At 39.6% G+C, this 21,594-nt stretch overlaps 1 protein-coding gene across 3 annotated transcripts in view; it reads right to left on the reverse strand.

Moving 5' to 3' along the window:
• Positions 1–535: 535 nt before the first annotated feature.
• LOC137984298 (E3 ubiquitin-protein ligase rnf213-alpha-like) overlaps positions 536–21,594 on the reverse strand; it is a 99,929-nt gene continuing 78,870 nt past the window's right edge. For all 3 annotated transcript variants that reach the window (XM_068831442.1, XM_068831450.1, XM_068831432.1), the window contains 17 exons: positions 21,317–21,416; positions 20,334–20,371; positions 19,788–19,885; positions 19,060–19,213; positions 18,106–18,286; positions 16,925–17,016; positions 16,243–16,300; positions 15,257–15,456; positions 13,679–13,820; positions 12,963–13,046; positions 10,245–10,422; positions 8,516–8,723; positions 7,790–7,864; positions 7,283–7,483; positions 2,729–2,818; positions 1,731–1,900; positions 536–1,261 (listed from right to left, as the gene is read on the reverse strand). In XM_068831442.1, the coding sequence (XP_068687543.1) occupies positions 1,093–1,261; positions 1,731–1,900; positions 2,729–2,818; positions 7,283–7,483; positions 7,790–7,864; positions 8,516–8,723; positions 10,245–10,422; positions 12,963–13,046; positions 13,679–13,820; positions 15,257–15,456; positions 16,243–16,300; positions 16,925–17,016; positions 18,106–18,286; positions 19,060–19,213; positions 19,788–19,885; positions 20,334–20,371; positions 21,317–21,416 (2,238 nt within the window). In that variant the 3' untranslated portion in view covers positions 536–1,092. The remainder of the gene's footprint in view (positions 1,262–1,730; positions 1,901–2,728; positions 2,819–7,282; positions 7,484–7,789; positions 7,865–8,515; positions 8,724–10,244; positions 10,423–12,962; positions 13,047–13,678; positions 13,821–15,256; positions 15,457–16,242; positions 16,301–16,924; positions 17,017–18,105; positions 18,287–19,059; positions 19,214–19,787; positions 19,886–20,333; positions 20,372–21,316; positions 21,417–21,594) is intronic.

Raw genomic sequence — 21,594 nt, forward strand, 5'->3', positions numbered from 1 at the left:
GGACAAGGAAGGATTACGTTTTGCAAGCGTTTGCCGTGTAGCACTTTCATGTAAACAGACTTAAATGATTAGAGTGTAATGTGAAGTGCTAAGTATCTACACCATATGAACCATGTGAGCGTTCGCCCTACTGATGGAAATGGGCCCTAAGGAGTTTAGGGTTAGGGTTAGATAAAAAGTGCTACACGGCCAACGTTTGCAAAAACGTAACCCTTCCTTGTCCTTGTACAGGTTCATTGCCGTGACTTTAACATCGTCACTTCCCACGGCCTGCTCTAGTCTGACCTTGTATCTCAATCGGTAGAGCAGCGTTGATCTAATACGAATGTCGTGGGTTCAATTCCCACCCTGGTCGGAGTTTTTCTCTGTCCTTGTGTGGGCCCATTTCCATCAGTAGGGTGAACGCTCACATGATTCATATGGTGTAGATACTTAGCACTTCACATTACACTCTAATCAGTTTAGTCTACAACTAGTTGAGGTGAATGTAGACTCCCAGGTTCTAGGTATATGTACGTAATACAACATCAATGGCAATGGTTGTGCTTATTTAATTCCTTGTGGATAGATAATATGTTTCAGGCTTTCTTCACAATTGATGGAAACTGTTTCTAAATACGTCAAAAACGATTGCACATACGAGTTATGAAAAAGGAAATCAGCTGTTAATTAAGAGAATTTTGTACTATGTTTAACCCACTTCAGTCTTCTAAGATTATATGCTTTAATACGAGGCTTGCTTTTTTTTTAACAGGAGCAGTGAAATAAACTTATTCAGAACGTTTAGCCTATTTGACTATAGTCGGTATTTGCTTTATAACATCAACCCGTTTAATCTTAATGTTAAACTTCGTAGTCCTCGTGCTTTGCAAAAAAAAAAAAAAAAAACATTTAAAAATACTAAGGATTTTGCTGTCATAGACTAAACCAAATACGTTGGCTTGTCACGTGGCCTGTATGATTATTGGTCAGACTAATACTAAACAAGTAAGTTCAAATCACCGTACATCACTTGAAGCCTAAAGATTATTTAAGTCATTTATGGATTTTTCTGCAACTACTGATTACAGGGCTGAATCTACAAAATGCCTTTCAAGCAGAAAGGGACTGGCTTCCACCGCGAAAGTCATCACATAGCTTTACAGCAGAGCTCCAAACGGCTTGCAAGTGTTTCATGTGAACGTTTTCTGGTATATTCTCCATTCCTGGGATTTGGTCCAAGTTTTTGTCTGCCAGATACAGCTCCAAATATTCTCGGAAACTGAAGAAAACAAACGCACTTAATAATGTTGTAAGGGATGAATTCTCTGCGAAGCAAGCGTTCCGTGCAAGTAAAAAGAGAGCGGGTACGTATTTGTTGGCTGGCGCAAGAATGGGACAAGCAACATAGTACGAGGCTCCACGTCAATGAATTGCCATTTCGGAGTTACCTTCAGGAACTCAATACAGTCTTAGGTTCTAACAAAGTAATTTTGGTTCATGTAACAAATAAAGCAAGTCATCACTCATACTTAGAATCATTTTTAAAATGAAGATTGGGAATGTCTTGACTGTGATCGTCTAAAAAATCCCGTGAGGGGTGGGGGAGGCCCTCCTAAAACAGGTGGTTTGGGTTTATGGGAGTGCACTTGAACTATTTTAAAAACAAAATGGAAGGGAAGGTGGGAAATGTTTCCTCTGTCAAGTTCTTGGTCATTTCCACTGGAGGGCGGGAAAAGGCGGAGGCTCACCTCATGTCAGCAACATTTTCGTCAGCATGTTTTACTTTCAGCAGAATCATTTCCAGCAGCTGCGGCAAAAAGTGCTCCATATCTATCTTGCGAAGAACACGATTAAGATGTCCCGCGACGATGGGGCTCAATTTTACCTTGAAAACGTCAGACATTTCCTCAAAAGGCTCCTGAAAAAGGGTGCATAAAAAGGGCTCTCACATCCGTGTCACTCGAGTGTGTTCCTGGCCTCTTTTAAAGATAATAACAGCACTTTATGCAGTATCTTTCTTATAGCAAAAAAAAAATAAAATCATTACAGCCACAAAAATAATGGAAGTTCCCTCAAAGGGCAATTGTGATGCACAGATAGTACTCATTGGAAATACAGGTATTTGAGTACAGACGCCCTGTCAAAAAATGTTGGCATGCCTAGACTTTTCAAGTTGTCGGATTTAAACAAACATCAGATCGCTAACATTATGTGTATGTAGGGCTAATTCTGTTCTTGATTTACACTTTACAAAGCAGTCTTCCCTAGCCGCCACTTTAGCCTGCCTGCTTCAAAAGTTAAGATGGCTAGCAAATGCTGCATCTTCTGCAGTCTGCATTCGACACCTTTAATGTTCAAGTTTTTTGTCCCTTAAATCTGAGAAGTATGAGAAAGGAAGCTCCTTCTAAAAAGCGTGCAGGAGCATCATTTTGTCTTTATCTTTTTAGAAATATTTGTAACGCGTATCTTGGTTTATAATTTGAATTTGCAGAGTATTATAAAATCATTTCTTTGGCTTTACCTTCCTCTTGCAGTCAGTTTACAGATGAAGAGCTACTATGAAGAAATGAGAATGGTCTGCCCACTAAAACTTGGAGGATGTATAATTTGTATCTAGCACTTTCTCTAATGTCGACTGACAATATCACTCCGTTTTTTTTTTTTCATGCATTCATACGCCCATAAACCTGTTTGCACTTGTTTCCTTATGAATTATTGGTAGTTGGTTGGAAGAATTAAATCGTACCTGGTTGTTTCTTGACTTTATCTTTGCTTTCTCAAGAGCCATGAGCCGCCACATCGCCAATATGTGGGACAAGTTACAATGCTGCTCTGCCTACAAAATGAGTAGCTCAGTATTACTCATACAATTTAGGGCAGAGACAAGCTCCTAGACTGGCATTAATGAAATAAGGTAAGTAATGGTAATCTTTGACTAGGAAGCCGGGTTCGTCTAATAATTATCAAGAGAAAAACGAGGGTTGTGCGAAGAAAGCCATTTGTAATTTACACGGTTTCTATATGATATGATATGATACGATATATGATACGGTACGACACGATATATGATATGATATATGATATGGCAAGGTTTTATATGGTACGGTTTGGTATATCATATATATCACATCAGATATGATATATGATATTTAGTAAATAAACCCCTTCGGGCGGGGCTGATAATGTCCGCGGCTGAGAGATCCGAAAAGTGAATATTTGGCCGAGAAGCGAAGCTTCGAGAGCATATATGAAATTTTGAGGACAATTTCCTCAGCCAAGGACAAAGCAGCAAGCCAGAAAGGGGTTTATTTATTTTATAACCCTCCATCAATTTTCATATCGCTCAAAAAACCGCCGTAAAGAGCCAGTGTTGATCTGATGGCGATGCTTCAAATTTTCTCGATGCACTGTTCAAAATTTGAGTAGAATAAAGCGTGTCGGTCTCAAGACCTCGAATTGTTCACTTGGTTTATTTTATAGTTACAGTCGAACCTGTATATAACGGCCCTGTATTAAGCGGCCGCCCTCTGTTAAGAGGCCAGTTTTCAAAGTCTCCATTTTTCGCTCATACAAACGCTGTATTTGTTACCAGTGTTAGGAGGCCACCCCGTAGCAGTCCCATGTTTGTCTTTCTTTGTTCTTTTTAACAACTTCTATCAGATCTAACTTCCACTTCACGGAATGAGCCCTTTGCCATCCGCGGCTCGTGACATTGTAAACAAGTGGTTTGAGGATTCAACACCATTCAAAATAGCGCCGTAGTTAAATTTACCGAGAAAGACAAATGTAAATAAGTCGATCGGTTTATACGTACAGGGAGGTGGCGAGAACTGACTACAGCATTGAACGTTAACAGAACGTTAACTGCGGGTGACTTTTTTAACACGGAGTTTTGTAAACAACAGAGGCCAAGTATGAAGCGGCAACAACTATGAAATGACGGAATGAGGTATTTTGTTGTGAACTGTAAGTCATGAAATACAGTGCTGTATATTAAGTATACCGTAGAAGAGAAGAGGACAATTTATTGCACGGTACTTTTACACAATGTTATGTATACTATAAGTTGGCAACTTTGCTTAAAGTATTGATCTCTTGAAAAAGTGTTGATTGTCCTATTGTTTCCTTGTATGATATGTTATTAAGAATCGACTTTAGACCATGCCCACTGAGTATTTTTTAGTGATCCTGTATTAAGCGGCCAGCTGTATTAAGGTAATGTCCTTGAAATTGTTCTACTATCAAACTTTTTTGGAAACTTGGCATAATTAACATTCATGATATGAACATTAAAAAAATTCAATAAAAAAATGGGGTCACCGTGCTTGTTTACGCGTCAGCAGGCTCTTAAAATGGGGGTATTTTTACTGTTTTCGCGTTAAAAATTCGAATCACCTTCATACAGAATTAAGTCTTGGTTACTTCAAAGACACAAAATTTTATTTTAAAAATAAAGCTTCTTTTATTTACATAAGCAGTAATGCTTCATTTACGCCGACTTTGATTTCCTGGTTGTGGACAGTTCCGTGGTTAGCTTGAAGTCCTCGCCTTAGGTAAAATACACCCAGTACGGAACTGTTTTCCAAAAAAATTCATGTTCTACTATCAAACTTTTTTTCTTCTTCAAATATGTTCTTTATTAGACTGTTCTTCGCAAATACCTGAAAAAAAAAAAATCGGGGGTCACCGCGCTCGTTTGAGAGAAAAGGAGCATTTATTTCGCTATCGGGTTTAATTTGAGCGAAATCTCTTACGTTTTGTATGCGCACGTGCTCATGTGCGCGCGCTAATGACGCGAAAATCGTGCGCAGTAGGGATGCGCAATGCAATACTAAGGATTACCTTAAGTGGCCAGTTCCTCAAGTCCCGAGAGTGGCCATTATATTCGACTGAAGTATACAGTGTATTTAGTTCTCTACTCTATAAAATGACTCAGTTTAAAGGCACATTTTCACTCTAGACGCAACGCGCGCCCAGCATGATTTAGTGTATCACGAAGTTACAAAAATTCGAAAATCTCAGAATGCTTTTTAGAATCTTCTTCGTCAAAAGCCATCCGAAGATAAACCTTTTAGGTCCTGATTTAAATGCGTTGTATACTTATCATTTCATAATTTTAGCGTAGTATGTTACGTCTATATTTGTTTAAAATATTCCTATTTGAACTTGAATAGTATCGAACAACATGACGAATTGCCGATGAGAAGTTCGCTCGCCCCTCCAACCATCTCTGCCACTTTTTTGAGCACAAGCATCTTTGCAAAAGCATTTTACTTTTCCGTCCCAGGTATCCTAACAAATCGAAACTGACAAAGTAAAAGTAAGTTTAAATAAAGTGAGCGTTGTATTTCAGCACTGAAATAATGTCACCTAGCTGTAGTAAATTTTCAGAATTGTTCTATTCCTTTTGCTGAATAGCCGAACCGTAAAAATTCCGCTTTGGTGATTCTCCAGTGTCTAAATTTGGCGACTCCATAAAGATAATAGGGAAATTTTAGCGGTTTCACCAGGTAAACCACACGACGATCAGGCTAATGGCGATGTTCCTTGTTTTCAACAGCACGAACTGGCGTGACAAAATTAGTTGGCCAATGCGCTATTGGAGCTTCAAAACGATGAGCCTTTAAGTTCGCGTGGCTCTGTTAGGGTCGTGAAATTACTGGGTGTGTATTTCCAAGACAATCTTAAGTGGAACAATCACGTTTCGGAGACGATTAAAAAGGCCGTTAAGCGCCTTTACTTTTTAACTCAGTTAAAGCGAGCTAATGTACCATCATCAGAATTAGCAAAATTTTATGTTGCTTGTATTCAATCTTACTTTATGGATGTCAGGTCTACCATTATAGTCTCCCCAATTATTTGAGCTTAAGTTTAGAACGTGTTCAAAAGAGAGCCTTGAAAAGTATATACGGTTATGATAATCATTATAGAAAAGCGCTTCTGATGGCAGGGCTGAAAACTCTAAAGGACCGGAGAGAAGATCTTTGCTTAAATTTTTTTAACAGCATTGTCTCCAATCCTTTGGATTGTCTATATCACTTATTGCCTTTTGATAACCGAGATCAACTCATGAAATTACGACGACGCAGACCATTTAGAGTTTCCTTTAAAACAAACCAGTTCAGAGATACTTTCATTCCAGCAAGCGCAAGACATTTTAACTGACATTTATTATAATTATATATGTAAATTAGTTCTTTTTTAGATGTTATTGTTTAGTTTTATTACATAATTTGTACACCTTTGCAATTCAGCATCTAGCTGCTATTAAGGTATTTTTAATAAACGTCTATCTATCTATCTATCTATCTATCTATCTATCTATCTATCTATCTATCTATCTATCTATCTATCTATCTATTTATCTATCCGATTAAATTTCTGCATATAACTTTAATTTCTTTACCTTCAAAGACCTTGACAGCATATTTTGTTGACTTTCCTGTACTTTCCAGAGCAGCATTTGCGACCAGTTTTTTAATGTCACTATCATGCACTAGACTCCAGAAAACGAGTTTGTTTTTCTTCCATGTAAAATGAAAACTCGTCTGCTGCCTTTTTTCCGCTGGCTTTGTTTCCTTTCAACGGAAATGATCGCCACAGCATTTTGCAAGGCAAATATTCAAGCAAACGGGGGTTATTGCCTCATAACTTTCCTGTGAGTTTGCAGCACGTGACGTTAATTAGCCAATAAAATTGCCCGAAAATTAATGGGTGGGTTATGAGATACGACATACCCTACGATATGATACCATACCATAACATTTTTAAAAAGAAAGTTCAGGAGGTGAAGCATTAAACTGGTATGCGACCCTTTACCAAGAAAGACATGATTGTTTAGCAGGTCAAAACGGTAGTAATTTGACTCCTGGACCGGGGTCAGAAAATAGACCACACTCCACACTACTATAACAAAACTATTAGGCTCGTCGACTGGACCTACTTGTTGCCTTTTCTTTTTGTTCATGTACTTTTTTAGTTTGGTCCATTCGCTTCGCCGTGAGCGCGCGGTCACCACAACAGCCAGGGCCAATTACTTTGGCACTGTAAATTACACCACAATCGAGATCCGGAACCTCGTTCTCAATTCATTGCCAATGGTGTGTGGGTTCTTCAACCTCGCACAGGGTTTTGTTTCCTTTGCTTTATAAATCAAACCACACAGCCTCTTATTCTCAATATTGATATGTCGAACGTTAATTTTGGGGGTAGTTTACGAGTCATACCATTAACAAATACAGTTGCACTGTTCAGCAAAACAACTTTGTGCATCACAGAGTTCAACGAGCTCTGTACTTACTGTTGGACTCTTAAGGCCTCGTTCTCTTGGAAGTTTGAGCACCTGGTGTAAGTAACATTTCAATGGCATCGTATTTTGTCCTCCAGAGGAGGATAGAAAGCCAATGGCAATGTCTAGTGACGACAAAACATCACAAACGTCTGACAAAGAGGACCGCAGATCCGAGATAACCTGGGCTTCGATGGCTCGCGAAACGGCCTCCTGTAAATGAAATATTCATAGCCATGTAATAAAGTAATGAAATTAGAGGGAGGACGAATTTCGAAGTTGTTAATCACAAAACCTGGCTGTCTACAATCTTAACACTCTTCACGGTTTAAACAGCTCAATGAACATCATAACCAATCAAATCAAGAAGAGAAACGCGATCATAATCTGGAAGAAGCAACTGGTCAAACATAATGAAGCAGAGAAAAACCTCAACTTAGCGAAAAGTTGAAACTGATTGGCAAATTTAACATTTAATATACGTAAAAGCTATATAACAACATTTCAATCGCGGTTTACCTGTGGGATTTTATCAGCGAGGGAGGCAAACACGTTGTCATCACGAGTGTCTCGACTGAAAGCAAATCTCTCTTCCTTCAATAAATAAAAAGCCCGACAAAAAAGTGAGACGTCAACTAAGTTGTCACAATATTGTTAAAGTACTTGCCTCGCTTTTTAAACTGACGGCTTGATGCTTATATTACTGATGCAATTATAGCACTATGAGAACAGATTTTCATGCCCTTGTTGCTGTGTGAACTGTGTTTAGACATCTGCAATGACAAATGCATTTATTTTGAAAATCTCAGTAGCAACCTAAAACTCCAAACAGCCTTGATCATTTTAGCCTGAGAATGTTTTGGTTAGAATCCAATCTGATTCTGAACCGAAAGTACAACGAATTTTTTTAACAGAAGCGGTGAATTATGGCAACATTTGCTCGCTGCTGCTGCTGCTGCTGCTGCTGCTACTACTACTACTACTAGTTATGATAATAAATTATTTATAAAGCGCAAAGTAACATTTAAATATGATCTCATGCGCTCAATATCTAAAGAATTTGTTTGAGTGTGAAGTTTTGTCTTAATGAAATTTTGAGAATTTAAACGATTCAAAAATGCGGATTCTGATTTTGGTGCACTGGTTCATGAATGTCACACAATTTACGGAGTTCATGAGCAGCGTAGGGTTCAATCTTCACTAACCATGTTGACATTACTAAAATATCAGCTATCAGTACTGTACCTTAAAATCAACAAAAGGTCTTCCCTTTAAAAATCTGTCAGTTAACTGTCTCTCCAAAGCAGTCCAATCATACTGAACAAAAGTCTCCCCTCCCACCTCCAGAGAGTAGTTACAATGGGCCAGGATTAATGGCAGCAGGTCTCTCTCAGGGTCATAGGCTATCAGCTGCGACAATGTTACATCCGTCATGGGAATACGCTCCAGAGGACTGAAAATACAGTAACATGAAGGACGTTCAGCTTTTAGAAGAATATGAAGTTAAAGTTTTAACAATTCCAAGTGACCCTGCTCACAAATGGAACTTGTACTATTTTCCCGAGGCGTAGAGCAGCTGGCATTATCGCTACTTCCTCCGCGATGAATGGGATGCAAGTCCATTGGAAGGTTTTCTCCGGAGCAGAATGTTATCGATACCCATTCATTCAAGTGAACCAAGTGGTTCGAACCAGGTTAGCGCTATAATTCTCGGTTAAGACCAAATAACCACTCAAGCTTTTGGTTGAACACAAACGGAGCTCCAAGAAACTCGGACCTGATGATTAGAGAACGTTGGTTAAACTTTATTTATGCCTTATGCTCCATACAGTCTGACTGATATTGTTGGCAATGCATTGCTCTGGGCGAGCTCCGTTTGCTGGGACACAAATAATACAACATATACCTGGGATATTTTGGCCAAGCCCTGATGGGCTAGGCCGTTTATTGAAAATGAGCATCATGGTAACCTAGGAAATACCGAAATATAGAAGACATGATCCCAGCAAAGGTGAGGGGACAACCGCCATACACAAGAAAGTAAAAATAGGGAGGGTGGGGAGGGAAAATTGATTTGACTCTGTTGAATCAGCTTCCGCCTAGCTCGCACAAATGTTGAATGATCTAGAGAAAATCCCGGCGGATGACAGAAATGCCCAAACTGCAATATGGGAAATAACTAACTAAGCATGTGACACTCAACATAAATCCATTTGTTTCCTCTGGGCAATAAATTTCTTTCATTTCCTTAAAAAGCAAAAAGAAAGCTAGATATGCAACGAGGAAAAGTCTGAAGATAATTCTTCAGTGAAAAAAACAAACAAACAACGCAAAATACCACGGTACCACGGTACCACGAAGCTTTTTCTATCCCTGTGTCATTCCATAGGTGTCAAACGCAGCTCTATTATTTTAAAGGTAAGCTAATTTAATGCATATTTATTTGTGTCCACTGTTGATGCGAACCAATCCCAATAGTGTTTTAATGACCAACCACAAAAGTTCAACAACAGAAAATCTCGATCTGCGATGGAATGCTGACCATCAGTTTACACTATTTTCTATTTTAAAAAAGATCTCTGTTAGGTTTATTGCGGAAAAAACATGACGACATTACGTTCCATGCTCGAGCCATGATTTTTGCATTGGGCACGAGCGATTTCTCGTTTGGCTTTTTGACTGCGGACCAATTAGTAGCTTTGCGGTCACCAGGCGGGACCTGTGCTCTAAATTTAGTGCCAAACTGAGTGATGGGCAAATGAGAGAGATCGTCTTTTTTGGGTGATGGACTTCTGCCATCCAAATATATTTAACGCAAACCTTAAAATTAGTTGTTGGCATCTAATTTGTGGTATAATACATCAGCATCGGCGAATTGAGTTCACTTGTCACTGAAACTTGCTTTACGAAATTCGACGACGGAAAAATAGCGTAAAGGCCAAAAGCCCAACCAAATATCAAAATCGAACAATACCTTTCTTGATTGGTTGCACTGCGGTAGATTCCCAAGAACTCGTCATTTGTATTCACCAAGAAAAACAGAAGTGCCATAGAGCACACACTTATTCCTGTGGTACTGGGAAGCAGCATAGCGATAGAACAGTCGTTGTCCATTGTGATATTGCATAAGTCTTGCGGCACGCGGAGACGACCTAGAAAAATCACAAGACTGGACAAGTTAATCTATACTACCCCCAAGGAAGCAAAATCTACCTGAGCTTTGAGCCAAAATTAAAACACCTTTTTCTCAGAGACAAAATTTCCAAATAACCAGATCGTTTTTAGCCACAGTTAGAAAGTAAGCTATTGTTTCTTTTGTCACTAATAATATGTACTTATTAACTGAGTGGGAGGGCCAGACGGGAAAATATTTGGCCTGAGTCATGGCGTACGGACCGAGCGCACGCCAAGACCGAGGGCCAAATATCATCCTGTCTAGCCAGCTTGTTGGCACCGCATGGGATAGGTCTGGGCCGGGAAAGAGAGGGCGAGAAAAACCGCCTGCCCGAGACCCAGACTTTTCTCGGTAGCTGCCCACTTTCTGTTGAGCTTTCTGTTACATTTCACGCCACAATAAGTGACCAATAAAGTAAGAGACCGTAACCAGGAGACAGCGTAGTCCAGTGGTCAGCGTGTCGGACTCGCAACCCAGCGGTCCCGGGTTCGAGTCCGACACGCTGACCACTACAACCCAGCGGTCCCGGGTTCGAGTCCCGCTCTGACCACTATCTGGATTTGTTTCTCGGTAGCCCCGAATTAAAATCCTCGGCCACGCTTGTAAATAGCCAACTGGCTTGCCTCCTGCCAGTTGGGATTCTTAACAATGTTATGTTCAATTTGAAATATTTGTTTCAGTTGTAAGGTTATCTATCTATCTATCTATCTATCTATCTATCTATCTATCTATCTATCTATCTATCTATCTATCTATCTATCTATCTATCTATCTATCTATCTATCTATCTATCTATCTACCTACCAATAAAGTAAGAGACTTCATCTGGAGTGTCTACTTACACCTAAAATAGCCATAAAAATTGTAAGAAAAATGGCAGCAACTGCAGCAAACGGTAAGTGTAGGTTTTGCCCATTCCGATTTCTTGTTTAATACGAGAAGTTTAAGAAATCCGCGAGGCCATCTTCGGGCAGCGAAAAAACAGAGTTCAAGCGACAGTGTACAAACTGTCGGGGTACGTTGGATCAGGTAGGCAATTAATTCCTATCGAATAAACATCTTCCAGCTCAATACGTAAGGCCAAGGAAGCTTTTTTAATTTCAAAAGGCAGGACAATTGATCCCAACGGTCTAAATGTCCTTGTTTGTATGTTTGTGCCGAAATATAGTACACTACATTGCATTGGCTCTTGCTCAAAATATTTAGCGAGAAAACGTGTCCTTTCAGGGACACTCAAAATAATCCTTGGTAAAATCTCAGGGGTTAATGTTCGGCTGCCGAGTGTAAACTTGGTCCAACATAATGCTCTTGAGCAGGCAAATGACCAAAACACAAACTGGTCTGTTCAGTTCTCTCGCTGACAGTGCAAACACGGTTAAAATCATGCTTTTTCCAAAACCTGTAGGCAAAACTGCCAGAACATCTTCTCCCTTAGCAGACTTATCACAGCGGTTTCCTGTTCTGGCTTCAAAATAACCGTTTTTCCTCTCAAATTTAGAAAACACAACGCTCTACTTATCGCTCGCTTCACATCCCCCATGATTTTCTGTGGGAATATCTCTTGCGTGTCCAACTCTGTCCATCAAATAACACCTCATTGTTCTTTTGATACCTACTCGACCAATCAGAAACCCCGTCTGCTGGTGGACGGGATTTAACATTTGTTCTGAGAAATCATGGGTTTTCGGGCAGGCGGTGTTTTCCTGCCTTGTCCCAGAACTTCGGACTTAGCTTCAACCCATCCAATAAGGCGACCGAAATACAAATTACCGCCTGCAAGCAGGCTATGGCTATATCCTGTCCGGCCCGACCTAAACTCAGTCCATAAGCATTTTATCAAATGGGCTCTTTACACTATTCACGAGCTCTCAAAATATGAAGTTTGGACAAAATAAACAGAAATTTGCACAGAAAATTTATAAAATATGTTGTTTGCATTTGCTTTTCTGGCTGTAAATAACTTGGATGTTCAAAAGCAACGAAATCTTCTAAAATCGCATCGCACGGAGCAGTACGTGTTCCTAGTAGGGCCGTACGGCTTTTTCCGGCCCTGCTCGCACTAATGCGTACGGCCCTCATACGGGGATTTGCCTAATAGTTTTATAACGGAAGCACGCGCGGGGCCGTACGGGTTATGTGATAATAGGGAGCTTAAGCACGCGCGTTTTTGAGACGCGGACGGCAACCGGAAGAGAACATTTCACGTGCCAGGACAATAGTGCATCTCAGATTTTTATACCAGACATCTCTAATGGAAAAAAGATACTTAGCAATGTAAATGTGGTTGTGTGAAGACAATTTAAAAGGGAAAACAGCTCACTTCCGGTTGCCGTCCGCGTCTCAAAAACGCACGTGCTAAAGCTCCCCAAACTTCGTTGTTCCCGGAATTCGAAAATACGCAGGCAATGTATGTGCGTAGGCAAGCACTAAAAGTTTCCTTTGAACCCTTATCATTTCTGACTAAAAGATTTTCTTCTGTCCATAACTGCATGGAGATCCATAGATGTCTGACTTTACCTTGTTCACCAAGAAATGAGCGACAAGAATTCCAAGCAAGTTTAAACCTTTGAATTAATCTGTTGAACTCTTCCTTTACAGGTCCTGCATAATGATAACCAAAGGAATAAATTAATTCATTTATTCAGTTGAATGGATGTTCTTTAAAAACCCGCCCTAAAGTAATCTGGGTTACTTAGTGCGACCTATGGTCGGTCAGTTTTCGCTTTCGTCACACTCATCAGTAATATTCATAAGCTAGTAGATAATTCTACATTTGTAATTTTCGATTGAGTAAACGAATCCTCCTCTCAAAACTGAGAGCTTTATAGAGAGAAGGTAAAATCGAAATGAAAAGAAAGGTTTCTGGGAAGAGACGCCTGAATTTCGCCGACTTATCTCCCTCCTCACCCCAAAATGGCGGCCTTTAAATTTACTTCGTCTAAACGCACAATGCGTCTGTCGCCCGTCTTGATACAGGACGAATTAATTGACGAATAAAAGACAAAATAAATTGTCCAAAGTCGTCTCTAATATAAGAACAAATGTTGGTGGTGGAATACGCTTTCTCAAATCCGTTGGTTGCATTGCCAGAGACGGGTTGGCTGGCCACTCCTTTATTCTTCAATATCTTGAGTAACTTCATCTAACTTTGAAGCCACCACTTTCAAAGTGAAGTCCGTGAGGTACAGTGCTCACAAAAAAAGATACCAGCGGTTTTTAACTCTTTTTATTACCTCGTTGAAGTGTCCGAAGAAATTCCCGGATGGTAAACTTCTCGGCGTCCGTCCTGTCAATTCTCCGGTGAAATCTATCCATTAATAATCGCTGAAGACGTACTATGTCAGGAAGAAACTGGACACAACGCAGCTTGTGTTCCTTAGTTAAAAAGAACGAGGGTAAGTTAGAGCATGAACTCACAAAACTGTCAGAATGTCACGGTTGAAACTTTTGTGCCTTTTTTCGCGCTTTTAGAGTGCACCATAACTTGAAAAGGGGGCCGAAATATCCCCTCTCACCCCCACTCTTAGTCAGCTGTTTCTTAACTTGTTAGAATAAGATTCAGTACATGAAAAAAAAGCCTTTTCTGTAGATATGGCCACCGAAGTTTGAAAGGCAATCAAGACTTGAGATAGAGTCTCTAGGTGTGGAGCGAAGCTGTGTAACCATGTCCCAAGCGTGTTAAAAGATTTAACCAAGAATAGTTTCAAAAAACGTTACACAATATGCTCATTAAGATTTTGGAAAAAGAAGACCAATATTTAGAACCTGAACTGATTGTCAAGAAAATGGGTAAATTTTAGATTTCACTGCTCTCCCCATGTGTCTTCTTCCTCACCTTTCCTTTTGCATTCTCTGTACAATAATGTTGTTGTAATCGCATCTGTATTCCTTCTTCTTTCATGGTCTTACCTTACATTTTTCTGACGTTATTACCTGCATACCTTATTTTTGATAATTTTTGTGCTACTGATAATTTTGTTCGTTTACTTTTCCCCGATTATTAGTTGTGTACTTGTGTCTGCAGCAATTTTACTTTAATTGCATTTGTCATTTGTAATTAAACGGAATATAATGTTATGTCTTTAAATTGGTATGTGATTTATTTTTGCTCCCAACCAACTCGATAAGCTACGTTATTTTTGGGTGGGACTTGTATTATTTAATCCTAATGTGAAGTGTTGTAATAAATGTTATTGTTATTGTTATCTTTTGTTAAAGGTCTGGCCCCAGTTGTTCGAAGGCTGAATAGTGCTATCCGCTGGATAAATCACTATCCAATGGATTACTCAATTAGTTGTGCTAGTATTTATCCGGTGGATAGCGTTATCCACCTTTTGAACAACTGAGGCAAGAACAATTTTGCACAGGGTTGAATCCCTTTTATTGATAAGAGAAAGGTTCCAGTTGATTCTGGCTACATGTGCACTCATCGGTCCAAGTTGCCAGAGGTATCTTCCCCATAGCGAAAAAAAACATGTTTCGTAAAATTCTGGCTGGCACGGGGGAAAACGTTTTCTTCACTTGCAATTATTTGTACATGTTTTGGCTCAAGTGTCAGTTGGTTGACGTTGAAGTCAGTTGTCCTTGAAATAACAATGAATGTACACAACACAACAATCAATACAGCTTAAATAATATATTACTCGATTTGCGTCAGGTGTTTTGTAACTTGTGAAATGCCTGTAACTTTGTGCTCTAAATGATGTAAAAAGATGAGGTCCTTTCACGTATCCATGCAATTTAAGTTATTGTATCGTCGGTTGAAAGAGGGAAGTGATCCTCACATTTAGTTATTGCCGGCTTGAATTTACCTGTTTGAGAAAGGCGCTTAGGACTTTATGTTGACTGTCATCAGTGGACTCCGTTGCCTGTTGCAATGCGTTTCCAAGCTGTTCTACAGTGACCTGCCGTCGATACTTCCAAAGAGACCGCGTAATGGGCTTCAGACCGTGACTGAGATCTTCGATTTGCTCCTCAAACTCATAAAGCTGCCGCACTAGAGGATCACTTCCTAGTTAGCGAAAAGGAAAATAGAACAGAAAAACGTTAACGATATAAAGTAAGTTACGTTGACGTGAACGCCAACACAGAAGAAGTGCAACAGACTATGGTCGTGTACAAAAGACAGGCATGTAACTTTACTATATTCTCGTGAAGAACAAGCATCGAGCAAGCATTCCTAACCTTACAAAAGCTACAAATGAGGCTCGCATGTGATGAAGAAACAAAAAATGTTCTTTTTCTTGAGAAATATAGCAAAAGCAGCAACCTTAAAAAAATAGTCGGGACTCTAGATGAGTATGGTTTGGGGTGTGGGGTGCAGGGATGGCGCAGTGGTGAGAGCAATCACCTCCCACCAATGTGACCCGGGTTCGATTCCCAGATTCGGCGACTCGGCGTCATATGTGGGTTGAGTTTGTTGGTTCTCTACTCTGCACCGAGAGGTTTTTCCCCGGGTACTCCGGTTTCCCCTCTCCTCAAAAACCAACATTTGACTTGATTTGTGTTAATTGTTAATTTCAATTTACAGTGTCCCCAATTAGTGCATCAGCGCTAGAACGACTAGACACTTAAATAAAGTTCCTTTCCTTTCCTTTTCGTTTTTTTTCCCCTGGTGCCTCAGCGCCAAATACAGTTGACACTTAAATAAAGTTTATCATCATCGTCATCATCATCATCATCATCATCATCATCATTTTCAATACCCAGAACCCAACAAAACACTCTTAATTCCCTACTATGCATGAGTCACGGTGAGGAAAGATTTATAAGCATAATGTCTAAGAAAGTATCATACCGAATCGCTCGTCTTCCATCAGTAGTTTTAAAGCCTTCTGTAGATTCTGGTCAAGTTGCTGGGAAGGATGTATAAACCATACAAGGTTACAAAAGGCCAAAATAAAGAAAAGCAATATATCAGACATAGCTAGCTTGCGTTGGTGCTACTCTGGATTGGAGAATTAAGAATGTAGTTCACGAGAGTCACTCCTTCTCAAGAGTTCTCGGGGGACGAGAATTCGGTAGATGGTTTTGCCGTCATTCCGTGCATTCAAGAGGATACGGAACTTATCAAGAGAGGTTTGAGTTGCCACGACGTTAACGTTCCCCAAAAACCTTTCCAGACACTATGTCAAATTTTTGTAAAAACTAACGATCCGTACAATGACTGTGATCATGAGCACATCGGACAGACCAAACGTCAGTTTGAGACATGTTCAAAAGAGTATAACAACACGTTTTTTCTTGTTAGAAGAAAACACGCTAATTACTATAACCATTTGCTTTTTTAGGAAATTGGTGAGCACATAAAATACCCTTGCGATAGCTTGGGATCACCCCAGATGAAGACACTAGACGGAACGGTGTCGAAACGTTAGACTTTTTGAGCTAAAATCACAGAGTAGCATCACATTACGTCTGATTGTTAACATGGTTGCCGTGTAGGCCTAAAATAACAAACCTTAACAGTTACGACTTACCCTTACTACAGGGGCAATAACAACAGAAGAGAATTCCGTTTCCCACTTTCGCCGACTTTCTCTGGTTGAAAGGCGCATGTCGTGAGCGTTAACTAAAAGAAATGGATAAATACTGTCGAATGACAACCAGAAAGGAACAATTAGTGGCAATAAAGCAATGAGAGCTAATAGAATAAAAGAACCATTGGATTAAAGCAACTACAAAATAATATTAATTATGACCTAAAATAGAAAACTGACATAACAAAATGTCATAGCAAGTTGATGACGAACTGTTGAAATTGTAAAAAAAAAAAAAAAAAAAGCCACCTTTATTCAAATTTCTCTAAACCATAGTAGAATCAAACTACTGTCGGTCTGATATCGCGGCCTGTTAAATGTGATTACATGCATCATCAAAGCGCTCAATATCAAATTGTCATATCCCCCTCCCATTGGTTAGGGAACTAGTGGATCACTTCCTTCTGTCAAACTATCAACCTTAAATTACTTTCTTTTAGCCTATCTTAAAAGAACCAGAAAATTAATTTATCGATTTCTCAAGCCTAATGAATTTCTTCAACAAACTAAAACACAACTCCGTGATCTTTTCTACCGAGTTAATTAACAGACACTACAGTAAAAAAAAAACTGATACATGTCAAGCGCTGGAAAAGGAACTAGGCATTCGCTCTGGTATGTCAATTTTGGAAAACATGAATCTATAACATATGACTCAGATGTTTTCATTGTACAAAGTGAAGCAATAATTAATCAGTGAGGTTTTTTGGAAATTATGATAATAAATACAACCTACGAAATGTTGATTTTTCCAGCTCCTAAATTTAATAGTGTTACACTAGTTAAGCAAAGTAATAAATATGTTGGAGCTACATTGTGGGTTCAAATAAGCTATCGCCTTCCAGAAAACCAAGTTTCGAGTCTTTCAAGAGGGCAATTCGCAAAATGGATGGAACAAAAGTACTGCTGTATGGTAACTGCAAATGTCAGGTCTGTCTTTCCTGAAGTTTTCGTTGTCAGAAAACATGCTATTTCTTATTTCTTAGTTTTGAATCAACGATATGAATAAATTAAGTATCCCTCGGGTCTACGAGAGTACTTTGGCTCCATAATTACCTCCTTTTTCGGTATTCATTTTTCCCTTATCACATAGTTACATTACACTGAAAAACAAGTTGTACCTCTTTGCCCTCCATTGAGCAAGATCATTTGATGCAAAACAAGATGCACTGTTAAAGCTGCATCATCAATACTTCGTCCTAACGCTCTACCCAGAATATCAAGATCCCGCTGCAAATGTCGCCACAGAAATTGCGCTACAAGATCTGGCTGGCATGATGGATTTATCAGTTGAGCAGTGGCCTTCAAAAAAAGGGAAAGGAACATTTTTTAAAACTTATTTTTGTCTCCCCCCCCCCCCCCTAATTTGTTTTTTTTGGAAATGCTAACTCGCTATTTTAGTGCTTTCCTTACACTTCAAGGGGTTTGGCAACCTACCTGTACCGTACAAGCGCGCATGCGTTTTGCAAAAATGGTTAGTTACGGAATTTAATAGGCCATTTGCGAGTTCATGGCTGCCTCCTCTTCAAGGCGAGTCTAAGTGCCAAGTTTTTGTTATGGTAATTAGTTCTACTTTACATATGAACGAAAACTAATTTTCATAAGAAAAACTTCGCACTTAGACTCGCTTTGAAAAGGAGGCAGCCATGAACTCGGAAAAGGCCTATTACAAGAGCCTGCTAACCACAGGAGCCAGCACTTCCCATGATTCCATCCTTTTATTGGTGAATAATATCTTTCGAATATGGTTGAAATGAACACAAATCGCTTATTCCGAAAGCTGACCGAAACCCTTCACACCACAATCCCTTAATGCGCTATAACGAAAGGCAGACGATTGCAACGTCAGCTTTTCAATCTCCCTTCGGTAGTCACTTTACTTTAATTCTTCCAAATTCTTGTGTTTCAAACAACCACTGAGGCAGCAACGTACTTTCTTTGGAAACTAACCCTATTTGTTAAGATGATAAAACAATTTGACGGCAAAAGGTAAAGTCTAGGCCTTCTAACTCATCAGCAAGAAGGCAAATAACTGAAAAGAACCTAATTGCCATATTTGTGTTTATCAACAGTACCTTTGCATTTCTGGAAGCTCCCATAACCATGGCAGCATGCATAACAATTCGCACAAGGCTGCACAAAATTGGCGACAAGTTTCTTTGTGGTTCAGCAACGGTTGGTCTCGATCCTGGATCACCCAGAGCGTGACCAGTCTTTGTTCTGTCTTCCCTACAACAGCATTGACAGTTATGGGCATTAATTATTTTTAACATGTCTAATCAGGAACTTAACTTATAAAACTTGTAAAACAGGAAATTGATGGAATATAAGGTATAAAAAGAGTCGAATGTTTCCAAAAGTATATATATACGATTAAAAGTAAGTAGAGGTTTGCCTGCCAATGTCTTTAAATGACGTCTTCTTTGTGAATGCAGCGGTAATATTCGCCATTTTACAACATGGCGGACGAAGGGCGCGCAACAAAAATGGCACATAACAATAAGAGGCTAAGGATAGCCTACCTTCTGTCCGTGCAGTGCTGCGAAAATCGCATGGCCATGGGTTTGAATCCCGTTCAAGCCTGGATTACTGCACTGAAGCCTGCTGCCAACTGCTTAAGTTATTGATCCAACTGCGATTATCTTTCTAACTTTCACTTGAAGTAAATTACAATGGCAAGTGAAACAATACGCATGCGTGGGAATTAGCAGCCCGAAGATGGAAAAAAAGCTAAAGCGCGATCCTATAGTTTGTTAACTTTCTTAGGACAAGGTAATGGAAAGGTCTTATCCAGACATCTCACCGTTTGGCAACTGCGTATTCTCCCAGAAATCTGTGTTGTTCCCCTCCAAGAACCCTTCCGCAGTCTGGACACTGACTCTTTTCCATTGGCCTTGAACACTGTTGGTAAGAACACGACGACATGGTTGGGAATTGTACTATCAAAAAGACTATGGGTTTTTGCACCTTACAAGAGAAAAGCAATGAGAATCACGCAAACGAATGTGCATGCAGTCCAAAAGGACAACAGTCTAAGAATACTGAATACTTGAATCAGACGAATTGTTGGAACTGAATTTTTTGGCAGCCTTCCTTTTCCATGAGTTACAACAGGAACCAAGAAGTTAGAAACACATTTAAATTTTAACCGGTTTTTTCGTTAATTGCTCTTAGTTACTCAGCACATTCTAAGCAAAGACAATCGCTGGTGAGCAAGACTTGTGCACAATATTTGTGTGAGCCAGTCCGAACCGAAAATGGCTGACAGTAAAATATGGATGATACGTCCACAATTTTTTCGCAACTGCGCAAACAAAAATTGAAAAATATTACAAGGAAAAAGACTTACTTCACCAATGAAATATGGGTGCTTGCAATTTCCACATTCTAAAAAGGGAAAACAAAACGTTAAACCAAACCATTTTGGTAATTAAATCAGTCCTGTTTGGTAATAAATGGACAGATGACGTGGGATAGCATAAACAATTATCTGCTCTTTCACGATTACAAGTTATTATGGTCGTTTGCAAGTCACAGGCGTCTCTCCTGCCATTGCATGTAGTCGACCAGACTCAGGCTAGTAACACTGCAACCCTAAGCTTGCTCCCTAGGAATTACTCAAAGGTAAGTGATCTGAATGTAAGAGTTGTCAAACACAAACAAAGCAAAGATTATTCTAGGTGTTTTGCCTTGCTCATCATCACACAAGGTTCTTCTACATTTACGTTAACGTTTGCGAACAAAATATGATTAAAGGGCGCACAACACTAGTCTACTACCTCTAAGTTTTTTTTTTTTTAAATTTAATTAATCGGCAGTTATCGTTCTCAAATCAGTCCTTCTCAGTCGTCAACCGGAAGTTCCAGGCTACTTCACTCGAGCTCATAACTTTAGTAACCGGGGCAAACGACCTTTGCACAGACATTCATGACCAGTCAACACCGCGGGTTGCGCCGTAGAAACAAATGTCAATACTAACTGATATATCGTTACGTGAGGAAATACAGAGAAATTATTTCAGATTTAAAATTAAAAGTGTTTACGCGATTGTGTTTACTTCGCTTGTTGGTTGGCTTGCCACTTAACACAACTATGAGCAGGATACAGCAAAACCAGTCCCGACCTTTAAGGAACAATTTTCCGGCGCTATGAGCACCTCAAATGGTCCTGACTGGTTTATCGCCCTCTGTGCTCCGCGGATTTGAGGGCTTACCGCCCTCTTTGCTTTGCTCTGTGGTTTAGCTTGGACAGATGAGGATTGAATAACTTTGGTCGGACAACAACAACAACAAACAATATCGAGGAAACAGCTAAACGGTAGCCAATACTCACCATACCACTCTCCAGGGTTACCAGTTTCTTTCATTGTCTCACCAATAACCTTGATGCAGTCCAGAAAATTGTCCTCCGGGATAGTTGGAAGGTAGGAATTCTGTGTGGAAGAAAGATTTAGTAGAATACACGTTTCAGTTTTCGTCCTTACGTTCTTCTAGGTACGAGAAACACAGTCTTATCGCATGGCTTGCACTCCTACAAACTGTTCATTTTATGACTCCCTATTCATTTATTCATTGATTTTCTTATTTTATTTATCAGATTCATTAGTGTTT

Source organism: Montipora foliosa, chromosome 2 (assembly GCF_036669935.1).
Source record: "Montipora foliosa isolate CH-2021 chromosome 2, ASM3666993v2, whole genome shotgun sequence".
Taxonomy (NCBI): Eukaryota; Metazoa; Cnidaria; class Anthozoa; order Scleractinia; family Acroporidae; genus Montipora; species Montipora foliosa.